A 24,585-nucleotide genomic window follows, 5' to 3' on the forward strand; every position below is an offset into this window, starting at 1 on the left:
GGTTGTCAAGGGCAAACGCGTCGATACCAGTAAAGCCACTAAGAGGATTTGCCTTGTGCTCCACCAAACCCTCTCACCTGTCATCGTGGTTTCTCAGTAGCCAAGACGACAAGATCTATGCTGTACGTCATGAGCAAAGGTGACAAGGCAACAATTCATGTAACTATTGATAACCAGAACCTTGTAAGCAAATTTTTATTCAAAAGACGTGCTGTTTTCGCCGTTGCACTTTGCCTTTATCTCTGTTTCTTCGCCGAGCCTGACCCCAAAAACAGGCTGTCAGCACGACTGTTCTAAACAATGCAGGGAGAACCTACCTTGAACGCTTTCACTAGCTTTTCTCTTATTTGAGGGAGTATTCGATCTTACACTTTCAGGCTTAGGTGAATTCACAATACTACTCTTTGGAGTAATAGCTCTTTCTGCCAAAGTAGGAGAAGCCTCTGTATTCTTGTTTTTGACTTTTTGATTATTCGATGAGATTGGCTCAAAAGGCTCGTCGGGTCCCGCGTCAGCCTGTATCGAACATGCTGGACAGAACCATTCCCCATCTGGAGGACCGTCCAGTGGCGGATCAAGACAATCTGGATGATACGGTGAATCACACTGCAACCAGCATTCATGAGTTTTCGTGCATTTTGCCGCGATCAAATAATATGCAGGTTGAGTGAGCAAATTCAAACAGATGAACTCACCCTCTCACATTCCATTGGATCTTCATTATATCTATCCTCATCACAAGCTAAACATGTTGAAGGAGATTCGATATGTTCAGGATATCTGTCAATCTCTGACAGGGCTGCATTCGGTTGAGCAAGGAACAGTGAGAAGAACGCTCCTCCCGCCACACTACATTGGAACATCGGATCAGCTCACATCGTATCCTTTTTCTTAGAATCGATGGAGAAGCTCACTCTATTACATCAGCTCCGGATAGCGGTTCTATTACTTGTGGTTTGGTAGCTGACTTCCCTAAATCGGGACCTAATCCTAATTCTGTGAATGACGTTAGCTTTTCCTCTCTCCTACGATAATCTCATTGTCATGACGCACCGCCATACAGCTACACAATAAAACGTATGAGTCAGCATACTCGCGCGATGGCAGAAGGTGGTTGGCAGCTCACGCAGCCTTGTCCAAATCCTACGGTCATTACCCCTCCACCCGCCGCAGATGTCGTGAGAAAGTGTGTGCATCCTCCACAAGACGCTTTTAGAACCTTACAAGCCATGACTAAGCAAAGTGCAAGTAAGCTAAAAGCGGTGACGACGAAACCAACATGGGCTGGTCAAATTGACTCACGCTCCTGTATATATCTTTGCAAAAAAGAAGAGCATCCTGTTAGCAACTGACATTTGTCTATCTGATGTTGGGACTCTCACTTGAAATAAGTGTACGGCTGTCCAGTCGAACCTGTATCATTCATCAGCTTCTCGGTGAAAACGCGGAATGACATCCCAAATGATCAACACACCATCACCAGTAAGCTTGAATTTTCCAGCTATCAACATCATCTTCTGTCTGTCCACCACTACGGAACCTACACCGACCATCAGCTTCTTGACACATGTCGTTGCTTCAGTCCTCAGCTCACTTGTAGGTCCACATAGTATCGACTCCGCACGAGTAGCAATATTATTACCTGCAAACTACAGCCAAATCAGCTCGTTCATCCAATTATCTTCTAGGCAGCTAACATACATGAGGTACTATAGTAGGCACCAACCTGGATATACATTCAATTAGCTGAATTCTGTCATTCTATATGGAGGAAGCTTACCGATCTTTTTGATCTTGTAATCCCAATCTTGAATAACCGGCATAACCCCAAGCATAAACATAACCTTCTTCGTCCAATGCTAAAGAATGTTGATTTCCAGAAGCTATCTGAACGATCTTTCTCTTCTCAAATCCTTGTATTAGCCCTAAGACAAGTTTATCGGTATCAATGTAAGACATACTTTCTCGGCCGGAGCAAATTCAACTGACGAGGAGGTACTTCGACGTCATATGTCAATTTTCCAGCTTTCACTAATCGTTCACCTGTTTTACCATTTCCTAATTGTCCACATTCGCTTGATCCAGACGCGTATACCTGACCAGTCAAAGTCAAGAACAAAGAGAATGTGTTGCCCGCTGTCACCTAGATCATGGTCTTGATTAGAACTGAACAAAAGGAGCGTTCGTGATGACAATCTGCGGACTTACTTGGATCACTTTGCTTTCGGGATTCTTCGACCACGGCCCTGTGACTTTCGTGAAATTGTGCACTAGCATCGTCACAGGCTACAAGCAGAAGTCAGATTGACTTGTTCTCGTGTTGCTTTCATCCATCCCAACTATGCGTGATCAGGAGATGACATACCAAACCAATTTGTCCGACGACGTTATTTCCACATCCCCAAACATCACCTTGACTATCAACCAATAAGACGTGACCTCGTCCAGCAGCTCCATGGACGAATTTTGCGCCTTTCGTCAGTCCTACCGATGAAGGAGAGATCTTGACAGGAGCATGTTCGGATATTATACCATCTGGCGCAGAAGCTAAAGACGGTGAAGGCGGTTTACCAAATATGTATGCGGCTCCATATACTGGATTTGGACGGTATCGGCAAGCAGGTCTGAAGTATTGACTAATAGATAAGGTTTACTCACTATCTAGAACTACAGCATAGTTCGCTGATGGACCGGTGATAAGTTTCGTTACTTTCACATTGGACAATGATCTCAGAATCACAGGTGAAAGTAAATCGGCAGCTCTTTACGAAATTGAACGGTATCAACAAAACTTTACCCCTCGTGGTCTTTGAAGACAGTACTAACTTACGAATTAGCTGGACGATCTTTTCGGCCATTCGTAGCCCTGCCAATATCAAATCATTCAGCTCTCAAGTTCCTCATACTACACGCTGCCATGAGTTATAAATTTACCAGTTGATACCTCCACATATGAGTACTGTGACGTATTAGAATTATCAGTTCTTGAACACTGTTTTTTGCATGAGAAAACTAGGAAGCAAGCCCCGTACATCCAAGACACAGCGTGCCTCTACTCGTTATCCGAGTGCCCGGCACGTTGTTCTTCTTCCCTTCCAAGGGGGCAACCATCTGTCCATCCAACACATGCGATATACTGGGGAAAGGCAGCTGTGTGAGGATTGGATAAACTCACCTCGTCCCCATTGCTGCTCATCTGTGTTTGGTTCTGACATGCTTGTTTGGCGGTTTGGTGACGGTCAGTATCTGAGCAGCACAGTGTTGCTTGGTTTGGTTACTCTCTCAATGAAATGCTTTCTCGTCCAAAAGCATTCAACATTATCTCGTTCACGCGTCTCTCCCAGATGATCTTTAGCTTTTCGCGCTCTGACCCACAAACAAAGTAAAATCCCATCACGTGACGATCTCCATATACACCCGTGCTGACCACGTGCACTCTGACCATGTGCTGTTATCTTGGCATGACCATTCTCTTATCTGATGTGGAAAAAGGCGGTGCACTAAATTCGCTTGTACTGATATCATAAGATTTCATCCTCGATAAGTTTATTAATTCTTTTTGTTCAACTCTTGTCTTAGTGTTTCAGTCTACACACTCACACTGCCAGGCTCTCGCATCGACAAACGAAAGCACACAACGCCATGAGTAGTCTAGATGTCCTCAGTAAGATCCATATCGAGGGTAACAAGGACTTCAAAGGCAAAAGTAAAGCTACCAGCATTCACATGCCTGAACTCAATTCCACGACTGTTGATGATCGATCTCGACCCAATAGTATCGTCGGAGAAGGACCTGATGATTTGGAGTTGATGGGTATACCATCTGTTGTTGGTAGAGAAGCGGGTGAAAGAGACCCTTTGCTGCTTAGACAGAAGGTCGTCAGCGATTCTGATCTTGCCGAGATAAGACAGTATGTCCCTTCCCCTTAATCTCATCTACTCTGAACGGATCATTGATCGAATCTCGTGTTGGCATAGACGAAAGAAGGGTGGCAAATTAGCCGATTTCTATGAAGGTCAAAATTCGAGAATTAACGATCTACTAAAACCTTTACATACGTTATCACAAGAAGCTGAACAAGATACAGCCGATAATGCATTGAAAGTCAAATTGGCCGTCAATATCTCTTTTGGAGCAAATATATGTTTAGCTATCTTACAATTATATGCTGCTATTAGCAGTGGATCATTAGCTTTGTTTGCGAGTTGTATCGATGCCGGTGAGTCCCAGGAATGTGATAGTCTTTGACATAGCAACGTAGGCTGACATTAACATTCCATCCTTTAGTCTGTAAGTCACATTGTATATCGAGGAAAGATCTAGAGGCTGGGACTGATCATTATCCGACCAGTCGACCCATTCGCGAATCTGATCCTGTGGGCCGCTCATAGAGCTTCGGACAGGGCCGAAGAAAAGAAATGGCCAGTAAGAGGATCAAGGTTTGAGACCAGTAAGTGATCGCATCATCTTCGTATTCCATGGCAGTGACTTTTTGCTAACTACTATTCTCCTCTTTCGCAGTGTGAGTCATCTGTGTGCTTTCTCCCTGAATTCATGGTGACCGTAACAACGCCTCCTTGTTCATCTAGCGGTAACATTGGTAAGCTACTCCCATGATTTCATCGAGATTGTCAATCAAGCTTATAGCAACGATATCTAGTTTACGGTTCGATCATGGGTGGGGTAAATGTAATCCTTATTGTCATGTCCATTCAAGAATTTGTAACGCATAAAGGAGACGATTTGCAGAACTTTCATCTAGCCTCAATCATCTCAGTCGGTGTGGCTTTTGGTATGTTCTCTTCTTTGCCCTCCCTGAATATATTGGATCAGGCTTAATCGTTTCTCGCGACGTCCTAGGTGTCAAATTTGCTTTGTTCATATATTGCATGGCGATTCGGCATTCATCTTCCCAAGTTCAAGTACTATGGGAAGATCACAGAAACGATCTATTGACGTGAGTCCAGATCAGCTGCCTGTATAAGCTTCATCCGCCAAAGGCATGATTAGGGTAGAATGGAGCTGACGACTACGGCACTTAGCAACGGTTTCGGTATTCTGACCGCTTCCGGTGGTGCTAAGCTAGCGTGGTGGGTGAGTGATAATTTTGCCACGCCTCGACGCTCGCAAAGGGTAGGACTGAAGGTTTTTGTTCTTTTCTTAGATCGATCCTATGGGAGCTACTATAATCGCTGTCTGCATCATTGCAGTTTGGACCAGGACTGTGTATGGTAAGTAGGATATCCTATAACCACCACTTGGCAACAATTCTACTCAAATCTTAAGATCTGTAAAGCTTACAATAGACCCCCTCTCGTTATGATCGACACAGAACAATTCACTTTCTTAGCAGGTATAGCTGCTCCTCCCGAATTCATCAACTTGGTCACTTACAAAGCCCTTACCTTCTCTGAACACATCACATCGGTCGATACAGTCAGAGTATATCATTCAGGACCTCAGTATTTCGTCGAAGTTGATATCGTCTTACCTCCAGAGATGCCTTTATGGAAAGCTCATGATATAGCTCAAGAATTACAAGACGGTATCGAGAAATTGAAGGAAGTTGATAGATGTTTCGTTCATGTCGATCACGAAGTTGATCATAAGCCTGTGAGTGATTAGTACTCTGGTGGGAACATCGATGCCAGTCAAAAATACAGAGCGAATGCAATTCGCTGATTTCGTGTACATTGCAGGAACATCGAAAGAACGTTTAAGAGCTTCGAGTGTGGACGACGAGACAGTCGAAAAAGAAAAAAAGGGGAGCGGAAGGATATGTTCTTAGATGTGAATCATTGTGCATGCAATGCAAATGCCGAATATGAACAAGGAATATGATGCTCGCAGCTACTCAACGGTAGCTACTCCTTGGTCCAATTTCAGTACTTTTCCTTGTCCCTTTTTCCACGGTACCTAAAACGATTCACAGATCGAGATCAGCTCATAAAGTGGGTATAGTGCTAAATTAATCAAAAGCGGAAAACGATCTACTCACTTCATCTTCGTAATGACTGACAACAATCGTAGCCATTCTTTTACCTCGTTCGGTATTTTTCCATTCATTTTGCAAGATCATTTTACATCTCTCCCAAATTATTTCATCTACACCCTGACTTGGTTCATCCAGAATCAACAATCTCGGAATACCCACTATAGCTCTTAAGAAGAGTAATAAACCTTGTTGTGAAGGCGTAAAATGTGAGAATTGTCTTAAGGCAATTTCTCTAACATCGACATGCACTTGTTTTTGTTCGTTTGATTTGAGTCCTGATAACGATGTAGGTTGAAGAAGGTCTTTCACTTGTTCTAATAAAGAAAGGATCCTCTCTTTTTGCGTGGAAGAAATATTTCGACGTGAGAATACACCTTCAAATCCTGATCCGATAGCGGAATATGCACTCAAACCCATTCCACGAGGGAAGGAGGCGAACATCTCGGGACTCGTGTGTCCAATCAATGTTCTCAAAATAGCAGTGGGAAGTTCACGTCTTGGTTTAGAGAATAACTCGAGTGATGATGAAGGCAATGAGAAAGATCTGGGATGATGTCCTAATATCAAAGATAGCAAAGTTGTTTTACCAGACCCTGAAAGAAAGCATATCAGCATTGGACAGTTCCGTATTGAATAGCTTGTTTCACAACGACGATATCCCTCTAAAATCGCTACTCTACGCTTTCAGACTCACCGTTGGCTCCAATCAAATGCCATTTTTCGCCTTCTCTGATAGTCCACGAGACATCTTTCAGCACCTGATTGCAGGACATCAGTCCGTTTTTCCGTGAAGCTCGTTACGGTATTATTCGATAGTCCTTACACACTCAAGCCACCGTACAGGGGAGACACTCACGGGCCGGGCACCTTCGCCGTATGAAACAGAAATATTTCGCAATTGAATCAACGGAATACCATCCGTTTTCATGTCTTTAGCATTTTCTTTCACTTCATCCAGCTGTGATTGGGTAGGCTCAGTATGCGAATTTTGATATTCTTCTTTGTTACCGATCCAGACTTGTCCATTTTTCACTTGAGCTATATTTGTTATCCATTCAGGTAATTCTTCATTTCCTTTACCTCTTAACACTAAAACGATTCTGATATCACCTTTATCATTCAATTTACCTAATATATCAGAAACTTCTTTTCTACTATTTACATCTAATCCTGCCATGGGATCTTCCAGGATCAATAAAAGTGGTTTGGTTAATAATGCAGAAGCTATTCTTGCTCTTCTAGTTTGTCCACTACTGAGACTGACTCTAGGCAAATCTAATAATTTCTCTATTTTCATGAGACTTGAAACTCTCTTTATGTCCTCGGTTGTCGGTATTGGGTCAAGTGAATTCAGTGTTTGTAGAAATGACAATTTATCCTCTTCTTGTAAGGATCCATAACGTGCGGTGAAATCAGTAAATTCGCCCGTTGTAGGTGGTCGGGAAAAAGCTAAATGTCTGATTGGTTTATATGATGATAAAGTTGAAGCAGGATCCGACTCTGTAGATGTAGAAGAGGGAGTGATTGTGGATAAAAATGGGAATGGTCCAGGGGAAGATGGTAGTGGGTATATTCGATGTCTCGATAGTAATGTCTAGGATGAGAGTGAAAGTTCAACTCATCGACTCGCTCAAGCATCACCTCTGATGACTCACCTCAACAGCTAGCCTTCTACCTTCTGCGTCCCCGACGATGGCCCAGCCTTCTTTCTGGGATCGATTGATTGTCCATCCTTGGATCGGGAAACGTAGTAAAGCTGTCGAAGGGGAAGTGTTAGATGAGCCGAACCGATGAATCAAGGTCTTTGGGGGGAATTTTACAAGGGGGAGAGACTTGGACATTCTGACTAAAAGCCTTATCTGTTGTCCGCTTCATGAGAACGACATGTACGATAATGTACTCTCCTCTACAAACAGATGTTCTGCATGTCGAACTCTTACACCCAAAACTCTCTTGCCTCGAGTCGAAGATGTCAGGTGGAGGTTTGATCACGACTGGACCGGGATTCGGATCAAATTGCCGATTTCTCTCGCTTTCGACAACACATTGAAAACTACGAGTAAGAGAGACAGACTGATACTTGCTTTGGCACGATAGCGAAGTAACAAATATTCTTATTGATGCACGACACTGTACATACATGCATTACAAGGTAAAGGAAAAGCTAATCACCCATCGAAAACATGACGCAATATGTAAACATATCGATAGATATTATATATTCATTTTCCATTTGGAGAACATAATCAAATCGGCTTCTTGGGTAATCCAGCTAAACCTTTATTGAAAGCTTCCTGTCTCTTTTTTGACCTTTCTTCAGTACTCGACGCTTTTGGGGGGATTACCGATGACGTGTCCATTGGTTTTGGCGGTAGTCCAATTGACTTAGATTGTAATATATCTATGGAAGTTAAGTCTTGTTTTATCAAATCACTCGCGTTTGACTCTGCGGTCATGGAAGTAGAAGTCATTTCTCTGTCGTTCTGCTGCACTGATTTTTGATCGTCTCCAACCAATTCATCTATTTCCCTTTGTAAATCTTCCACGGCTTTTTGAGCTTCTTCATCACCTAATTCGATATCATCCAACATGCTCTCTTCAGGATATGGGGAACCTTCTAACGAATCTTCCCCTAAACCGGGGGTACCGTTTCGGGAAGATGAAGATCCTTGTCCAGGTATATAATCTTCGTCTAAAGGTTTGATCTTTTTCATATGTGCTAATTTAGCTTCCATTGCTGCGATTTGAGCTGATGCGCTGTAGAGTTATGCTGATATCAGTTTCGTATGCTCCAAAAAGGATTTGGCAACGGTCTCGTTACAATAGCTGAATGCCGAGTTGGAATAGTGGATTAAATGAGAGGAGGTCGATAAGCTGAACTCACCTCTGGGGCTTTCTAGAACTTTTCAATAAAGATAAAGTAGTCGTTTTAGCAGGATCATTGGGTCGACGACCTTTTGTAGGTAATGATAGGTTTTCAGGAGGTGCCTAATGGGTATCAGCAATGTCCATCAAGCGATGAATCATAGTCCGGTGTCGTCTGTAAGGGGGCAATAAACTTACGGAACTGGCATATGTGACAACTAGTTTTCTACCTCGAAGTAATCGATCGTGTAACTTGACCATCGCTTTCAAAGCATCCTATATACCGAATTGAAAAAGGGACTATCAATATCGAACTTTGATGTGGAATAGCGACATTATATCGATAAGTAGGCAAAAAGGTTAAGAGAAACTCACATCTTTATTTGTGAATTGTATAAAAGCGAATCCTCTAGGTTTACCTTTCAACACACCTGATTTATGAAACATGAAATCCAGTTTAGTTATCTTGCCATACTTTGAAAATATCTGGATGATACTATATTCATCTACTGTTGGTGAGAGATTCCCAACGTATAGTCGATCTGGTTTACCATTTGCTGAAGCTAAAGAAGGATGTGAAGAGGATAGGGATGATGAGGAGGAAGAAGCGAAAGGTTGTGTTTGCATAGTGAAGGCTCCTCTGATGTCTCGTTCAAGCTGATACTGTGGTTGTAGTCGTGATTTGTATATGATCTACTCTGCTAATGGTGTCTGTTGGTGAATATGAGCGATGCGTAAGAAAGAGTCGACGTTGACAAAGGGCTTGTTGATGGCGTCCAAGAGTTGATTGACAAACTTTGTGTGCCACGTGGTTTCCAATTATGACGAAAGATGATCTGGCGCCGAGACCGAACGCACTCAACTCCATTCAATGAAAGAGCTTCTCATTGGAAATCTTATCTTTCCAGACTATCTTATGTATCATCAGCGTACATTCGCATAACCTTGTATCCGCTCCCGACATAGAGCACAGACATCATGGACTGGTAAGTGACTGTGATCAGGAAGTCACGACTCTGTTTATTGATCAATGAACAGCCTCGACGATCCGTTACACCTTCACATCCTCACTTCCCTCGCGTCAAATTACGCTCAAGACGCCAAGACTTCCGAGGATGAATCGTCCATAGAAGTTTTACTGAAAGGTCTACCAAATAACTCACTCAGCTCAAGTGATGTTGTCGAAGTAATCCCTAATGACGAAGATGAATGGGTAAGCTAGACAACTTTGATTTCGTTGTTATTGGCATAATAGCTCATGGCCATGATTCAGAGTGAATTCGAGATCAATCATGCTATCTCCTATGCTCATTATGTGTCGTCGCTCCCTCTCACTTCATCTCACCTCGCCGAATCCCTATCGAGACTGAATGCGCTTCTTTTTAGTCTATTGAGGCACGCAAACCCACCCCAAAGTGGAGATGCGAGTCCTTCTTCTTCCTATAGAAGCTTGGAAGCTGGAGGTCTCGGATCACACGGTCAAGCTCAACTCTGCGAGGGACTACTGAAAGCACTACTTTGGGTAGCATGGGGACGGCCGGACTTGAGAGAAGATATCGGTAATCTCTTCGAAGATTTTGTGGATAGAATCGATAAATTAATGAGCTCATCTCCTTCAATGAGTAAGTCCTGATCAATACTGCTTTTTGCATATCAGCAACTAACGCGCACGCATAATAGCATTCCCACTCGTAATCCTACAATGTCTACACTCGGTTATCGTGTCGTGTCCCTTACCACCTTTCCTAAATAGTACGATCTCTTCTTTGATCAGGTCGCTGTTGTCTGTTTCGTCATCTTCCAATTTAATCAAATTGTTCCGAAACTCCTCTTCTGCGACATCGACTCCGCACATACGTCCTCCTCCTGCAACACCATTCACCGCTCCTCATCCTACATCACCCAGTGGAGTTGTCATGTCAGTGACAGAAATCATCAATATACTTCTTGCGACTACATTGCTTCCTTACCCTGATCCTAATGGGAGTCAACATGCTTTCGCTTATCAATTGGGAGCATATCATCATCCCTTCTCCCATAATTACAATCGACAACATGATTCAGACCAAATTGCTAGGGAGCAATCAACGCAACTGATCAATACACCTCTAGCTGTGGATGGGATCGAACGGCTCTCAGCGAGTGTAGAAGGTCAAAATGTTGTAGAAGAGGCAGGAAAAGCAGCTTTGAGATGGTGGACTGATCTTGTGGGCGGATCTTCCCTTGTTGAGGAATCATTATATGCACGAAGAGGTAGTCTTCTAAGCATTGGAGGAGAACAAGATGAAGAAATTGATCTGATGGTATCAATCTTGGTGAGCAGCTGCAGGATTGTCAATTTCACAACATATAGCTGACGGGTTTTTTTAAGTACCTTCTGAACAACCTTTCGCTCCATCATGCAGAGCCTGACTCGACACATCTTGCTAGGCTCAAGTTACTATTATCGGAGGATTCTTCTGTCGTGGATCCGAGAGTGTTGGAAGCTGTATTTGTATGCACCTCTATCCAAGTAAGAAAGTGCGTAATAATCAACCTTTCCTGCTTGCTTCGCTGATATTCGAGGTTGCAGTGACCGATCAATAGGGACTGCAATGACACATCACATTCGTCGCCTCTTGATGAGTCCTATCCCGGCTTTCGAAGGTGAAATGGCAGGGTCAGGCGGACGTGTACCTCCAGCCGTCATGGCAGCTTCCAAATGTCTAGCGATTTGCATCGAGGTGAGCTGTCCTCTGGGAACCCTGAAATGATGATTAGCTGATAATATCCGGTAGATGTCCGCGAATGACGACCTCACTTCTTCGACTTTATATACTTTACTAAACACTCTATCTCACAGCTCGGGATCGGTCGGAGCTATGTCGATTCGGTCCACCCCTGTTCACCATCATTTCAGAGGGGATACAGATGCTTACACGATCAGAACGAATGCAACCGGTGTACGACCTACAGAAGAACAGAGAAAATTGGTAGCTGTAACTGCCGTAGAAGTAGTCTCTCGGCTGGCATTAGAAATTGGTAAAGAAGATGTAAGCTCATCATATTTCATTTCTTAAAATGCGCTGACGATAAAAATAGATAATCCATCTCAGTATATCCATGCTTATCCAAAGACTTCGAGGTGTGGACCTTGCCACCGAGTCAACTATAGTAACTAGTCTTGTACCTTTAGCACTCGCAGCTTCCAATGGCGATCTTATTGAAGTCTACCGTGCTTTCTCCCAGATATCAAGGTCGTCACACCCTGAAGACCCTCGCAAATCTTCCAACGCTGTATTAGCTGCTCAAACAACACTCGCAAAGGGTCTTGGTAACAGACTCGATTGTGCTGATGGCTACCTCGTCGAGCTCCTCACTGTTTTTGCCGATAAAGGTACTCAAACGCAAATGGTAGCTATGGCATCTCATGGATACGATTCCAGTGATAAACATGCAGTCGCTCAATTGAGACAAGAGGGCGAAACAAGAGTTGGAGACATGAAAGCTTGGCTTGGCGCTCTTCTTATTCCTATAGCAACCATACTTTCTCATTCATCTTACCATCCCGATAAATCCGCTAGCCCAGAACTAGTAGCTCATTTCAGGAATTTGTGGTTTCTCTGTGTGGTCTTTGGTCTTAGTGGACCAGCGGGTCAAAAGCGATTATCGGAACACGAAACGAATGCTCTCAGGACGATCGCTGAAAAGACGCCTGCTTTAATACTGGAAGGTTCAAACGACTTTGTAGCTAGTGATCTGGCCTATAATTCAATTCTAAGGAAAGATTATGCTGCATCGGTGAGCTGATGAGCAACTCCTGTTCAGGGATCCTCAGCTAACAAACCATAATGAAAGATTCAACAACAACAACGCAATGCTCTTTCTCAATATCTGCCTCATCAAAAGCATTCATACGACATTCGGAATATGACCACTCCTCAGACGACACTTCTGATGGCCATATATGATCTCGAGGAAGCAAGGACGATCCGATATAAACCATCGGTATTATTACAGTATTTTTGCAATGAATCAATTAACGAAAGCTCCTTGATTGGTTGTTTGGATGCTGTTGCTCAAAAGGTGAATTAAACACATAGTTGTATACGGACATGAGCTGACACAACGTATCCATAGATTTCGTCTGTATTCATGAAAAAGGTCTATCAAGAGGTTATCACTCATTCTCTTCCGCCCATCGTTGCAGACGAAGTGTGTAAGATCCTCGTTGGATGTACACACCGAATGAGGAAAGTCCGAGAGACAGCCCTAAATTACGCCAGACAATTACTCGAGACTTTCTCAGCCCTATTATGTGATAGAAAGGTGGTCTTCACTTTATTGGAGATTCTAACTTTGATGAGGAGAAGTTGCGAGCTGCAATATACTGATGAGGTAAGATCTTTCTGTATTATGCACTTGCTTTGAGAATACCAGCTTATAATCTTAACAGTATTCACCTGTGTACGAATTTACTTCAGACAAGATGGATCTCACTCTTCACTTGACGGATGACTATGCGGTACGAAACGAAATTACAACCCAACTTCATACGGTTACGAGGCATTGGCTCACCGTGGCTATTTCTCGCGCACCGATCGAAGTGCAATCAACGTTACAAACATATTTGAACGAGTCAAGAGACGTGCTTTTGATTGATAGCGTTGAAATGGGAGCTGGATTGGCTTTACATTTCTCGAAAGCAATCTCCAGACTCGACAGACAAGAGAGTAAGTACTTTATCACAGCATAGAGGGAGAGATTCTGATGTTTAGATTAAATAGCTATCATGCCCAATATCGGAGGTTGGCCATCGGATAGCTCCAATTTGGTTGCTAGTCAATTCGCAGCCAAGAACTACTTCAATGGGGAGATCAGTGGAGCTAGATTGATCTTGACTCAAGGTAAGTCAGCTTTACGAATTCTGCGGTCTGGTCAAATGAGGTCCAAATTCTTATATATATATAAATTTACAGGTTTGAATAACCTGCAAGGAGGTTCACCTGCAGAGTCATCCGCCGCTGAATTACAAGCTTTCAAAACTCAAATGGCTCAAGCTACTGTCAACATCCGAACTAAGACGAAACCGTTCACTGTACCTGAGATCAGAAGAATCCTTCTGAGAGCTGTTTCAGTCTTAGTTGCTTCTCCACAAGTCAGTCTCACCATTCTTGCCGATAATGATTGCTGATGCTGCGAGTTAGATGGACAGAGATATCTTGCATTATCTTGTGGAACTTCCGATGACTGCCTTCACTCCTCTCGCCATAGCTGCAGGTGTGGACGCCTGGACTTGGCTATTGCGTCAAAGGCCTGAAGCGGAAGTACCCATTATAGGCGCTATCACCGCTGGATGGTTGCATACTATCAGACAGAGAAAGGGTTTGTTTTCAACCTCCATGAAGTGAGTTTCCCCTGTAGCTTGTGAAGGAAACTGTTTTTTTCTGATCATGGCTTCTAGCTATCGAGACCCTTTCGAACAGCCAGTCGAGTACTCTCCATCAGACAAGAAAATCCTTGATCTCGAGTTAGCAAAAGCTCGCAAACTTCTCCGACCCCATTTGCTGTTGATACAAGTCTTATCAAGTCAATTCCAAGCGATTAAATACCGTGAAAGAGGTATCATGGTCAGCTTGATTCGATTGATGATGAGAAGTCTCAAAGCACATAAGCTAATGAGGTGAGTTCAATGACTGGTTATCGGGTCCTAAGTTAACATGCGTTTCAGTACACATCCATTGGCGAGAGAAGTGAGATTCTCCTTATTACTCTTCGGATTCCAAATGCTTGCTAGTAGTAGAATGGAAGCTCTCCTCGAATTGCGCTTCAGAGATAGACTGTTCCAAGCGGCTTTCTCGTGGTTCGCTTTCAGACCTCAGTGCGTGCTGCCGTACCTTTCTCGCTCGAGTCGCATTACTATACGAGACTGATGAATCACCCCAACAGATGGTCGTTCGGAAGCGATCGAATTCAAGTGGGAGCAGAAATCAAACTCCTTCAAGATCTTTTAGCTGTCATACAAGAAGATAAAATCCGAGGTGATCACTCGACTTCTTCATTAAGTGATAGGAATCCTGCTTTCCTGATTCGAGGTAAGTCAAGTTTAGCATTCTATCACCCATTTACGTTGTTGACCCGATATGTGGTGCACTGTCAGGCTCAGCGTCTATGCGCGAATACGAAGGACAACATCGTGATCGCGTACAACTACTTCAACTGTTGGTCGAGAATGAAGTTTCAAGACTCAGTGTATGGTCTAATCCACTTGGAGAAGCTGGAAGACCAAACGCGCCACCTGTTGGGATTCTTGAACGAGCTGTGACAATTGTGAGTTTGATTATGCCACTGGAAGTACATGAGAACAGCTGATGACGTTACCTTTATCAGGATGAATGGCCTCGTCTGGTCGGCAGAGCCTGGAAGTTCAACCCTGCCATGGCTGTTCACATGGGCGAAAGATTCAAGAATCCTCCTGTGCAAAGTGAAATTAGCAGATTGGTCAAGTCGGATCCGAAAAGAGTCATCGATGTTCCAGAAGCTCTACACTTCTTGCTTGGGGATAGGTTGGAGAATAATGCTAGACCGGCGTTGAAAGTGAGTCCTTGAGACATGAAATCGCATGCTATTGGGTAGACCGCGTGATTCAAGTACTGACATCATCGAACTCAAGTGGCTACCTGTTTGGGCGGCTGTACCTCCCGTGACGGCTATTGTGTATTTCCAACCTCGTTACGGAAATCATCCATTGATCCTTCAATATGCCATGAGAGTACTTGAACAACATCCAGTCGAACTGACCTTCTTCTTCGTACCGCAAGTTGTACAAGCTCTGAGAGCGGACGCTTTAGGTGAGTTGATGATGTGTATTGTATCGAAGTCATGGCGGATCATGTCGCTAATGCCATCTCATCCTGTAGGTTATGTTGAAAGATTCATCTTTGAGACTTCGAAGATATCCCAACTCTTCTGTCATCAGATTATATGGAATATGAAAGCGAATACATTCAGAGATGATGAAGCTGTGAGCGCCAGCTGGATGACCGATACCCTCCTACACAGCAAGCTGACAATGATGTGGGTTTAGTCTCTTGCGGATCCTATGAAACCTCTCTTGGATCGAATGATAGATATGATCGTAGCTGGACTTTCGGGGAAAGCCAAAGCGTTCTATGATCTTGAATTCACATTCTTCGATGCGGTCACATCGATCTCAGGAAAATTGAAGCCTTACATCAAGAAAACCAAACCTGAGAAAAAGGTACGTTACTCTTGCTTTCCCAAGTTCGGTATGTGTGCAATACTTACTAGGTGTATTTCGACAGGCCAAAATTGATGAGGAAATGGCTTTAATCAATCTTTCGATTGGAGTTTATCTGCCAAGTAATCCTGATGGTGTAGTGATCGATCTAGACCGGAAATCCGGTAGACCGTTACAAAGTCACGCTAAGGTAGGCATGCCTCCCCCATCTCGCTTCTCGTGTGCTCTTGAATTTAGACACATCAAGCTGATGCCATTCATTGCAGGCACCGTTCATGGCAACCTTCAGAGTCCAAAAGGAACGGTTGGACCTGCCGTCAGATTCGAATGTCGAAATCTCAGATGAAGCGAAATTGGTCAAAACAAAATATGATGTTTGGCAATCCGCCATTTTCAAAGTTGGTGATGATTGCAGACAGGATGTTTTGGCTTTACAGATAATCGCAATGTTCAAGAATGTTTTCAGTAGTATTGGATTGACTTTATATCTTTTCCCATATAGAGTTACTGCTACCGCCCCTGGAGTGAGTCCTGCATTCTAATTTCTGCGACGAATACCAGAAATGATGACTGATCTTTCATCTCATCTCAGTGCGGCGTCATCGATGTGGTTCCCAATGCTACTTCACGGGATGAAATGGGTAGAGCCAAAATCAATGACCTTTTCTCATACTTTGTCGACAAGTATGGAGGCGTAGATACTGTTACATTCCAAAAAGCTAGACTCAATTTCATCCAATCTATGGCCGCTTATTCTGTTGCTTGTTATATCTTGCAAATCAAAGATAGACATAATGGTAATATCATGATTGATGGAGATGGACATATTGTTCATATTGGTGAGTTTTCGAAACGCGGCCGTACCGCGTTATTTGGGCTGTTTGCTGACGATGTTTTCGGATCTATCTACAGATTTCGGCTTCTTATTCGATATTGGACCAGGAGTGAGTTGCTGCACACTAGGATGTATCAGACATATTTGTAGCATATGAAAGCTGATGATTATCCTCAACAGGGAATCAAATTCGAACCTTCGTCATTCAAGCTGAATCACGAGATGGTAGCATTAATGGGAGGAAGGGATTCTCAAGGATATAAGATGTTTACTGAGTTGACAGTCAAAGCATTCTTGGCTATCCGACCACATGCCGATCAATTAGTTGATGCTGTGCACTTGATGCTTGGAACTGCTTTACCTTCGTTCAAAGGTGAAGGAACGATCATGAGATTGAAAAATCGTTTCCAACTTCAATTGGGTGAAAGACACGCGGCGGAATATATGATGGGTATCGTTGAAAATGCGAGAGAAAACGTCAGAAGTAACGTTTATGATGGTTTCCAGAAAATACAAAAGTAAGCATTATATCCTTCGCTAATCCCAACTTTTTATTAATCACACAAATACCAACCGAGCGAGGATATAGTGCTAACGGATCGAAAATTTAGTGGAATTCCTTACTAGTCTCGATATTGATGACTCGTGGAAGTTGAGATAGACAGTGTTGTACAATTTTACATAAACGAATGTATGCTTTTGCAGTCTTTACATAAACAACGCTACGTGTTCGAGTTTGTGTTTCTCTCAACGAAGCGTTTCTTACCTTCACCAGACGAACCATGGGTACTAGACGTCGTGTGACATGAAAAATGGTGATACAAGTGCTGATCCTAGATGATCGATCTCACTGTCATCTCACAATTCATCTTTTACCTCACTCGTACCAGACTGGCAGGAAAGTACAGTACCTATCACCACACGAGCTACATCGCACCTTGTCTTTCTGTCGATCCTAGTCTTGGAGATCTCGTCTACGGATGATATGTTAATTGAAAGATAGCTCATAACCGAATATCGTTGCGAGTTTTCGACAGGTGTACGATTAGTGATGTGACCAGTGATCGTATCGCAATTTGGAGTATTCGCGGCTCCCATATGTGATGCTACTGTTCTGACCCTTGGCTGTGGAAGTATCTCCGTCGAGTTTGCGGGAAAATGTGAAGATCGATGTGATTATGGATATATTCAAAGTAAACCCTGCATGCGGCTGCTCAATAAAGTTTTTACATAATTCCACTAGTACGGCAGATTGATATTGGAATAGATTGAAATGAAATAAGATGAACTGAGCTTGACTAGACTGAAAGGGCAGAGGGGTAAAAGGGAATATGAGTAAGGCATAATGACAAAATTTGATTTACCAAGATTATGGTGACAGCCGACCTGGTCCTTATTCTATATGCCTCTCACCAATCACAGCAGTTAGTCACAACAACGCATGCACCTACAACGGCAACAGGGACACACAAACCACCTGCAACTTTGCCGACTGTCGTCTCACATCCTACGGTTCCTTCTTCGTCAGCTCCGCTTTGACCATCCGTGTTCGATATTCCTGAATATGGTTGAACAGTAATCAATGACGACGCATTGATATTGGCGTCTCTGCCCGTAATAGTGAGAGCCACCGAATTATTCGTGTCAGGTTGCGGTTTTCTACCGATCGTCGGAAAGCATGCAGTCAATTGATTCACAAGACCGACTGTTCTTGAGTTATTGTCGGTGTCTGCCTGTCTTTCGGTATCATTACGATCATAACTCATGAGGCCAGCTTGACTGTGGTTTTCGTTAGTCATTGGCGAAACCGGACTTGAGGTTCGATTTGGATCATCTCTGTCTCCATCGAATGACTGAAGGGGAGATACATCAGAATAAACGGTGGATGCGATGGTATCCCTTCGGGTCCTGTCAGTGGCGGAGCCAGAAGTGCGAGTCGTGGTCACGCTGATGGACGGAAGGTTGCAAGTCGTGATTGTCTATCTAAATTCTCTGAATTAGTTCAGTACGAGTAGCGAATGAGCAGAGTATGCGATGATGTGTAGTTGATACCGAGGGAGTTACGTTTGCTACGGGACATGAAAAGCTTCTTGTATATATGATATGATCCCTGGGTGTAATAGCAGAAATGCTCAAACCATTTCCAAGACCGATCTTCACCCCGAAACTTCCCCTTGTTTGAACATAAGGCGACATGACGAGTGTCAAGCTATCCTTCCATTTGAAGAGAAGACATCCTCTCATACAAAGGGAGAGTATATGACTTGAGTACGAGTAAGCAAAGCCCACGTCAGGGTGTAGTCAGCAACATGAATTGCTTCCTATCTCCTCTTGGCCCATCGAGGGAAGTGAGAGTGATCTGAATACATGAGGAGAAACTATCTACCTTATGAAAAGAGGAACGTTTCTGCTGCTCGCAATGACGTCTCTTGGTCAAAAACATCCACGGACACAGAATTTTTGATCTCCTTTCATCTCGTTCGTAGCAGGTAGCAATGTTCTCCGATGCACTGACCGAGTACGAACCCATCATGCCCGTTGTATCGCTCGTGAAGATCAACGATCAAACATGTAGAACATAACGAGATCCTTCCTATTTATCCAGTACAAATGTGCACACAAAGTGCAATTTTCCATCACTACACAAGTTTATTGATAATGAATGGCAAGGTACTTACAGACTCACTGGCTAAAATCCTTCTTCCTCTTTTGTCTCTATAAATCAGCAGCTGCTGGCTATTAGATGTTCCATTCTTTCGTTGAAGAAACGTCACCCTACCAATTTCGTCGACTTTCACCGAGGCACAACCACACTACTAGTACGGCCGTATCCGTAGTGTGCTACAATCAAGATAACGTGATTTTGCTACCGGTTATGTCAAATTGCCAGAGAGTGGATTCCAATTACCAATGCCACCATTTCATTCTTGGCCTTGAGACCGACATCAACGGGGCACAGCCTTATTGCATCTTTCACCCAATCCAGCCGATCATGTACAACAACGAACGTGCATGAATGAGTGGTGTCTCTCCCTAGAAATAAAGGTTATATGTATCTGCGTGCCATGACATGTCGTTTTCCACACTATCATCACTTTCTTCAGTATCACCATTAAAATCGCAACTTTACGAATATTATGGTGTCCCTCAACCTATTTCGAAGAAGGCAGGTCAAATCGTCTGTTCTTGACATCCCACTTGAGAAATATGATCCGTCGACTGGACTTCCTAGATCTATCAAGATTGGCGAACATGATGTCGAACCTTTTGTGAGCTTACAGGAAGGTGAGTTTGTCATTCGGTATTCCCCCTTTCTTCGTCAAATGACGGAGCTGAGAGACTGACTGATCGCTTGACATAGTAAAAGACCATCTTACGTTCTTATCTGCGTTATCGTCTTTACGTGATTCCCTTCCCACATCGGACGACGGTGCTTTCACCGTATTTTGCTTTGAATCAGCCAAGGGTTATGCTTTCTGGGCTCAACGTATACTTCCAACCCGAAAATCTAATGCAGTGTTGGGACAAGATGAGTTACCTAGCTTGGAAGTGCTGATGGCTTGGCACACACATCTGCTCAATCCGACAACATACGAAAAAGATATCAGTGGCTCATTTAGAGCTCTGAAAGGGATAGATATCCCTTTGGGTGAAATCGTATGTTTGACTGATCACTACAATCGATAATCGGAGCGCAACTGATTCAAGAGAATATCCTGTACAGGCAAATGCTATTCGTCAGAACACATTACCGGTCTTCCAGTCCATAAGTGAAGACGAGGCAGCGTCTTTGGAAGAAACAGCATGGTCACCCGCAGACGTCGGAATGGCCATTGAAAGACAAGCGAAATTCATTGGGAATATGAAAAGGATAAGGTGGTTGGAAGATCAATATTGGGAAAAAGGACTGGTGGAATTACAATTCTCGATTGTTCTCTATCGTAAGCTTTCTCTTGTATATTAATGTTCTAAATGTCATATCAGGGGATCTATGCGGTTAGTCGGAAACGTGACTGACCGAGGTCTACTTCATAGATGCGTGGTTGGATTTGATGCATTCGACCCAATCACGTTTTTTCCTTGTACCGAGATTAGACATAGACCTAGCTTGGCATACACATCAACTTCATCATGATCGATATAAATCCGATACGGTGCAGGTTCTGGGTAAGCTGTTGAACCATAACGACGCTGCTGGTGATGAGAAAGTAGGAGATGGATTGGAAGTTACTAAGGAATTATGGAAGAAAAGATTCGGCTGGGAGTATCAGTGAGAATTGTGGAAAGAAAGCTGGATTTTGAGTTGTACAGGAGCAAAACTATCGAGAGAAAAACAAGCAGATCTTAATCAGTTGTAGTCTTTTTATGTTGTACATTTTGATATGTTCGCTTTCTTATGATGTATTATATATAGACATATCAATCTGATTCGTCGTCTTGCATGAACCGATTCATGGATTACGATTAGCACAGCAGCTTGGACCGTCCTCCGAGGTCGGATACAGATATGACCTAAACATGCCATGGAAACCTCTTTCCCATCCCGTGGGTATATACGAGTAAGTGATCAAATGACGTTTTTGAACTTGAAGAAGGTTTCGTCAAATCATGCAGAAACCTTCTTTATCCGTACCTATACAAACTTCCCTTTTACCCAACTTTATCCTTTTCAGCTTTGTCACTCGTGCTCGTTATAGCTGGTTTCTCAACGTTTAGCTCAAATGACAGAATACTAAGATGTGCCTGAGATGTGCGGTTTTTACGTTAAAAAGCATAATCTTGTTCTGTTTCTGTTCTCAGCGCAAAAAAGGCTCTGTGAGGAGGGGGAGATCTAGGGATCGTTGAATCTGTGAGAGAATGAATTTGAGAAAAGTTGATTCCAACGATGATGCGTGGGAAATGGACAACGCAATGTTCATTCATCGTTTCATCGTATATATAGAGTAAAACTACCTAGTCTTATGCCTACAACTGTGAATCTTCATAACAGAGAAGACCTTCACCACACACAATCGAAGCAATTAGATCGGAGGACCACAACTTGGACCTACCGTAAAATCTCGATTCATTTCACTTCAGAGAATCAATCTGTCTCGAAAAATAATATTCAGCGCGAACATTGCACTTAATATACTTCATCAATCACATTCAGCAAGGCCACCTAAAATATCGATCAGTCTGGGGCGTAAATCATCATACACATAAACAAGAATACCAAACCCCAGCTTGGGAACTTTGAATCGAAACAAAAAATGGGAAATGAAAGATGATCGTCACAAATAACTCGAATGACAATTCAACAAAGTTGAATCCCAAATGACCACGAGATCAAGAGTCAAGTAAAACCGACGGACGATCAATATATACCACAAACCAATATGTCTTCCAACTCGTCCACTACTCCCCATCGTCAGACGGGTTCACTGTCAGGTAATAATGAAATTCATCGAGATCAGGTTACTAGAAGAGCTTCTATTCGATCAGCCTTAGATTGGATACAACGTTTCAAACAAAGTTGGATCAGTATAGTTATACTAAAAGGTGGAATAGGTTTAGGTCAGGTACATCCTATCTCTCTTCCTTCCCTCTGCAATATTGTCATTCACCCAGACGTTTAGCTAAACATGTCGATGGCTGACATAGGTCATCGTGCTCATCACTCTACTTAATTTATCTTCATCACTCCCTTCTCCTCTTTACCCGGCTCGCAAGCAATCGGAACCAACACAAGCATGTCCCCATCCGGAGTACTTTCAAGCTTGGATGGGAGTCCAAATTGGTAGATTAACTATTTGTTGGGCCGTAAGTATGTGGATCTGCTTTGAAAGAAGAAGACACAGGGGAGATCAAAGAGCATCAAACGACGAAGAAGAAGATACAGTCTCTTCAGAGATTTCTCATCGAGTACAGTAAGTCAGCGCATTGGTCGCATCTATGAGACGGGACTAATCACTCCAACAGTAACACTTCCAGTACTGTCAACCACATTACTCCTTCGGCATCATCATCTTCCTCCTCTTCTTCGATATTCCATACTCCTTCGACTCAATCATCACGTACACCAGAAACTATCTACATATCGACCTACACCTCCATGCCGAGTTTCACCTCTTTGTCTCCCGACAGACAGAATGGTGGAAGGAAAGAAAGCCGTCTAACCCCCCATATCGTAAGGGAGGTCAGGGAACACAGAGAGAACGATGGGTCTGTTCCTTCAGCGGAAGGTGGAAATGCACGGGACGAGGATGATGCAGAGCGTACAGATAGAGAGAGCTTGATGGCTGCAAGGCAAATGGTGAGACCTGATCACGCTATAGAAGATGGGCAAAATGGAATGGGAAGTAGTTGGAGAGAGGCAACTGATCGTATAGCGCCAAAGTAAGCTTCGTGCACCCACCTTGCACTATCAAGATGCGGAAAAAGTGTGTTAACCTTCGATTCCATAGGATATCGAAATTCTTAGGGTTGCTATCTTTCGTCCTGTTTATTCTAGGTAACATCCTCTTGTTCAGTCCATCACCGTCAAATCAAGAATCATGCTATCGTTCATCACCAATGCTATGGTGGGGTGTCATGACAGTTACAGGAGTAGGTTGGTTCTTATTGGCTCAGATTGTGATTGTCATCTTGGTAGCAGGAATAGGCGGGACACTTGTTGTGGTGAGTGTACCTTTCAAGAGGATCTCCATATCCATTGCGAACCTGATTATCGGTTTCACGCAATTGTCACCTTGGATGCTAATACTGTCCTGGGGCTGATGTAGGCAATTCTACGCAATTTCGGTATTTCCTCACCTTCTTCTCCTCCACCAGGGCATGATCGTGCTCCGCCTCCTATACCACTTACAGCTGTCGAGCTATCGTCTTTGAAATTCAACTGTTATGCTCCACACCCCGAAAATCCAAATCTATCAATAAGGGAAGAATTACTACCTCATCCACCAATCTTTTTAGAGGAGAACCGAATCACATGTGCAATATGTCAAGAAAACTTCGTACCACCTGAAATTGGTAGAGAAGAGATGTCAGAGTGGTTAAGGGAACTATCATGCAATCATGTATATCATGTAAGTTTACTCAATTTCCTTGTCCGCAAAATTAGAAGATTGCTTGCGACCAGGACACAGAGCTAATATTTCCGATTTGGTTTTAAGGCAAAATGCATCGATGAATGGTTGACTCGAGGGTCGGCAAATTGTCCTTTCTGTAATAGGTCAGTTAGAGAAATGATCAACACCTCATCGAATGATCAGGCGGATCATGGACGTGAACATGGACAAAGGAGAAAAAGCGTTCTCAGTACGTGGCTAAGGAAAGAAAGTAGATGAGGATTAGTAAATTCCCGAGAAATCTTGTTCTTGAGAGGGTTGAAACTGAATTGAAGGAAACTGTACATATTATCGAAAAGGCATTCTGTCCATATCATTCTTTAGGTCTTGAAATTGTATATTCTGTTATTTACACATCATCATTCCCAATCATCCATTCAGCTTGTAATGTTATGTCAAGAACCTGTTCGCCTTCCAGATGTATCATACTAGCATATACTGCATCCTCATCTCATTTCCTCACCTCTTCATACCTTTAATAGTATAATTATCATTCCCTTCCCATGGGCTCATAGGTCTTCAGGAAGACAACAAAAACAA

General features: G+C 43.2%; 7 protein-coding genes across 7 annotated transcripts; 4 read left to right on the forward strand and 3 right to left on the reverse strand.

Moving 5' to 3' along the window:
- Positions 1–236: 236 nt before the first annotated feature.
- On the reverse strand, positions 237–3,215 carry IL334_007190 (uncharacterized protein; the record flags this gene model as incomplete). Its single annotated transcript, XM_062938884.1, has 19 exons — positions 237–259; positions 318–606; positions 696–849; positions 915–996; positions 1,054–1,063; positions 1,127–1,233; positions 1,303–1,316; positions 1,383–1,413; positions 1,475–1,540; positions 1,595–1,649; positions 1,702–1,726; positions 1,781–1,925; positions 1,990–2,143; positions 2,209–2,286; positions 2,366–2,595; positions 2,659–2,762; positions 2,831–2,866; positions 2,935–2,959; positions 3,176–3,215. 19 exons carry the CDS (start codon positions 3,213–3,215, stop codon positions 237–239), a joined length of 1,668 nt encoding a protein of 555 aa, XP_062794935.1.
- A 427-nt stretch (positions 3,216–3,642) lies between these two features.
- IL334_007191 (uncharacterized protein) lies at positions 3,643–5,721 on the forward strand (the record flags this gene model as incomplete). Its single annotated transcript, XM_062938885.1, has 9 exons — positions 3,643–3,911; positions 3,979–4,220; positions 4,353–4,451; positions 4,662–4,793; positions 4,862–4,958; positions 5,044–5,095; positions 5,166–5,232; positions 5,334–5,614; positions 5,701–5,721. The coding sequence occupies 9 exons, from the start codon at positions 3,643–3,645 to the stop codon at positions 5,719–5,721; spliced, it is 1,260 nt and encodes a 419-aa protein (XP_062794936.1).
- A 130-nt stretch (positions 5,722–5,851) lies between these two features.
- IL334_007192 (uncharacterized protein) lies at positions 5,852–7,837 on the reverse strand (the record flags this gene model as incomplete). The annotated part of the gene is made up of 5 exons (XM_062938886.1): positions 5,852–5,917; positions 6,000–6,589; positions 6,691–6,754; positions 6,853–7,590; positions 7,652–7,837. The coding sequence occupies 5 exons, from the start codon at positions 7,835–7,837 to the stop codon at positions 5,852–5,854; spliced, it is 1,644 nt and encodes a 547-aa protein (XP_062794937.1).
- A 405-nt stretch (positions 7,838–8,242) lies between these two features.
- Positions 8,243–9,488, reverse strand: IL334_007193 (uncharacterized protein; the record flags this gene model as incomplete). The annotated part of the gene is made up of 4 exons (XM_062938887.1): positions 8,243–8,753; positions 8,881–8,984; positions 9,060–9,137; positions 9,237–9,488. 4 exons carry the CDS (start codon positions 9,486–9,488, stop codon positions 8,243–8,245), a joined length of 945 nt encoding a protein of 314 aa, XP_062794938.1.
- A 403-nt stretch (positions 9,489–9,891) lies between these two features.
- On the forward strand, positions 9,892–17,458 carry IL334_007194 (uncharacterized protein; the record flags this gene model as incomplete). Its single annotated transcript, XM_062938888.1, has 26 exons — positions 9,892–10,074; positions 10,135–10,483; positions 10,542–11,176; positions 11,233–11,381; positions 11,434–11,584; positions 11,639–11,893; positions 11,943–12,641; positions 12,699–12,926; positions 12,981–13,238; positions 13,297–13,573; positions 13,628–13,747; positions 13,820–13,998; positions 14,048–14,247; positions 14,305–14,523; positions 14,572–14,721; positions 14,790–14,935; positions 15,001–15,170; positions 15,231–15,437; positions 15,514–15,691; positions 15,761–15,864; positions 15,928–16,101; positions 16,166–16,291; positions 16,368–16,625; positions 16,694–16,940; positions 17,014–17,045; positions 17,117–17,458. The coding sequence occupies 26 exons, from the start codon at positions 9,892–9,894 to the stop codon at positions 17,456–17,458; spliced, it is 6,036 nt and encodes a 2,011-aa protein (XP_062794939.1).
- A 2,615-nt stretch (positions 17,459–20,073) lies between these two features.
- On the forward strand, positions 20,074–21,210 carry IL334_007195 (uncharacterized protein; the record flags this gene model as incomplete). The annotated part of the gene is made up of 4 exons (XM_062938889.1): positions 20,074–20,221; positions 20,298–20,593; positions 20,661–20,877; positions 20,972–21,210. 4 exons carry the CDS (start codon positions 20,074–20,076, stop codon positions 21,208–21,210), a joined length of 900 nt encoding a protein of 299 aa, XP_062794940.1.
- Positions 21,211–22,314: 1,104 nt separating this feature from the next.
- IL334_007196 (uncharacterized protein) lies at positions 22,315–24,264 on the forward strand (the record flags this gene model as incomplete). The annotated part of the gene is made up of 6 exons (XM_062938890.1): positions 22,315–22,497; positions 22,580–22,845; positions 22,910–23,314; positions 23,383–23,596; positions 23,701–24,003; positions 24,091–24,264. 6 exons carry the CDS (start codon positions 22,315–22,317, stop codon positions 24,262–24,264), a joined length of 1,545 nt encoding a protein of 514 aa, XP_062794941.1.
- Between the last annotated feature and the right edge of the window lie 321 nt (positions 24,265–24,585).

Source organism: Kwoniella shivajii, chromosome 10 (assembly GCF_035658355.1).
Source record: "Kwoniella shivajii chromosome 10, complete sequence".
NCBI classification, from domain to species: domain Eukaryota; kingdom Fungi; phylum Basidiomycota; class Tremellomycetes; order Tremellales; family Cryptococcaceae; genus Kwoniella; species Kwoniella shivajii.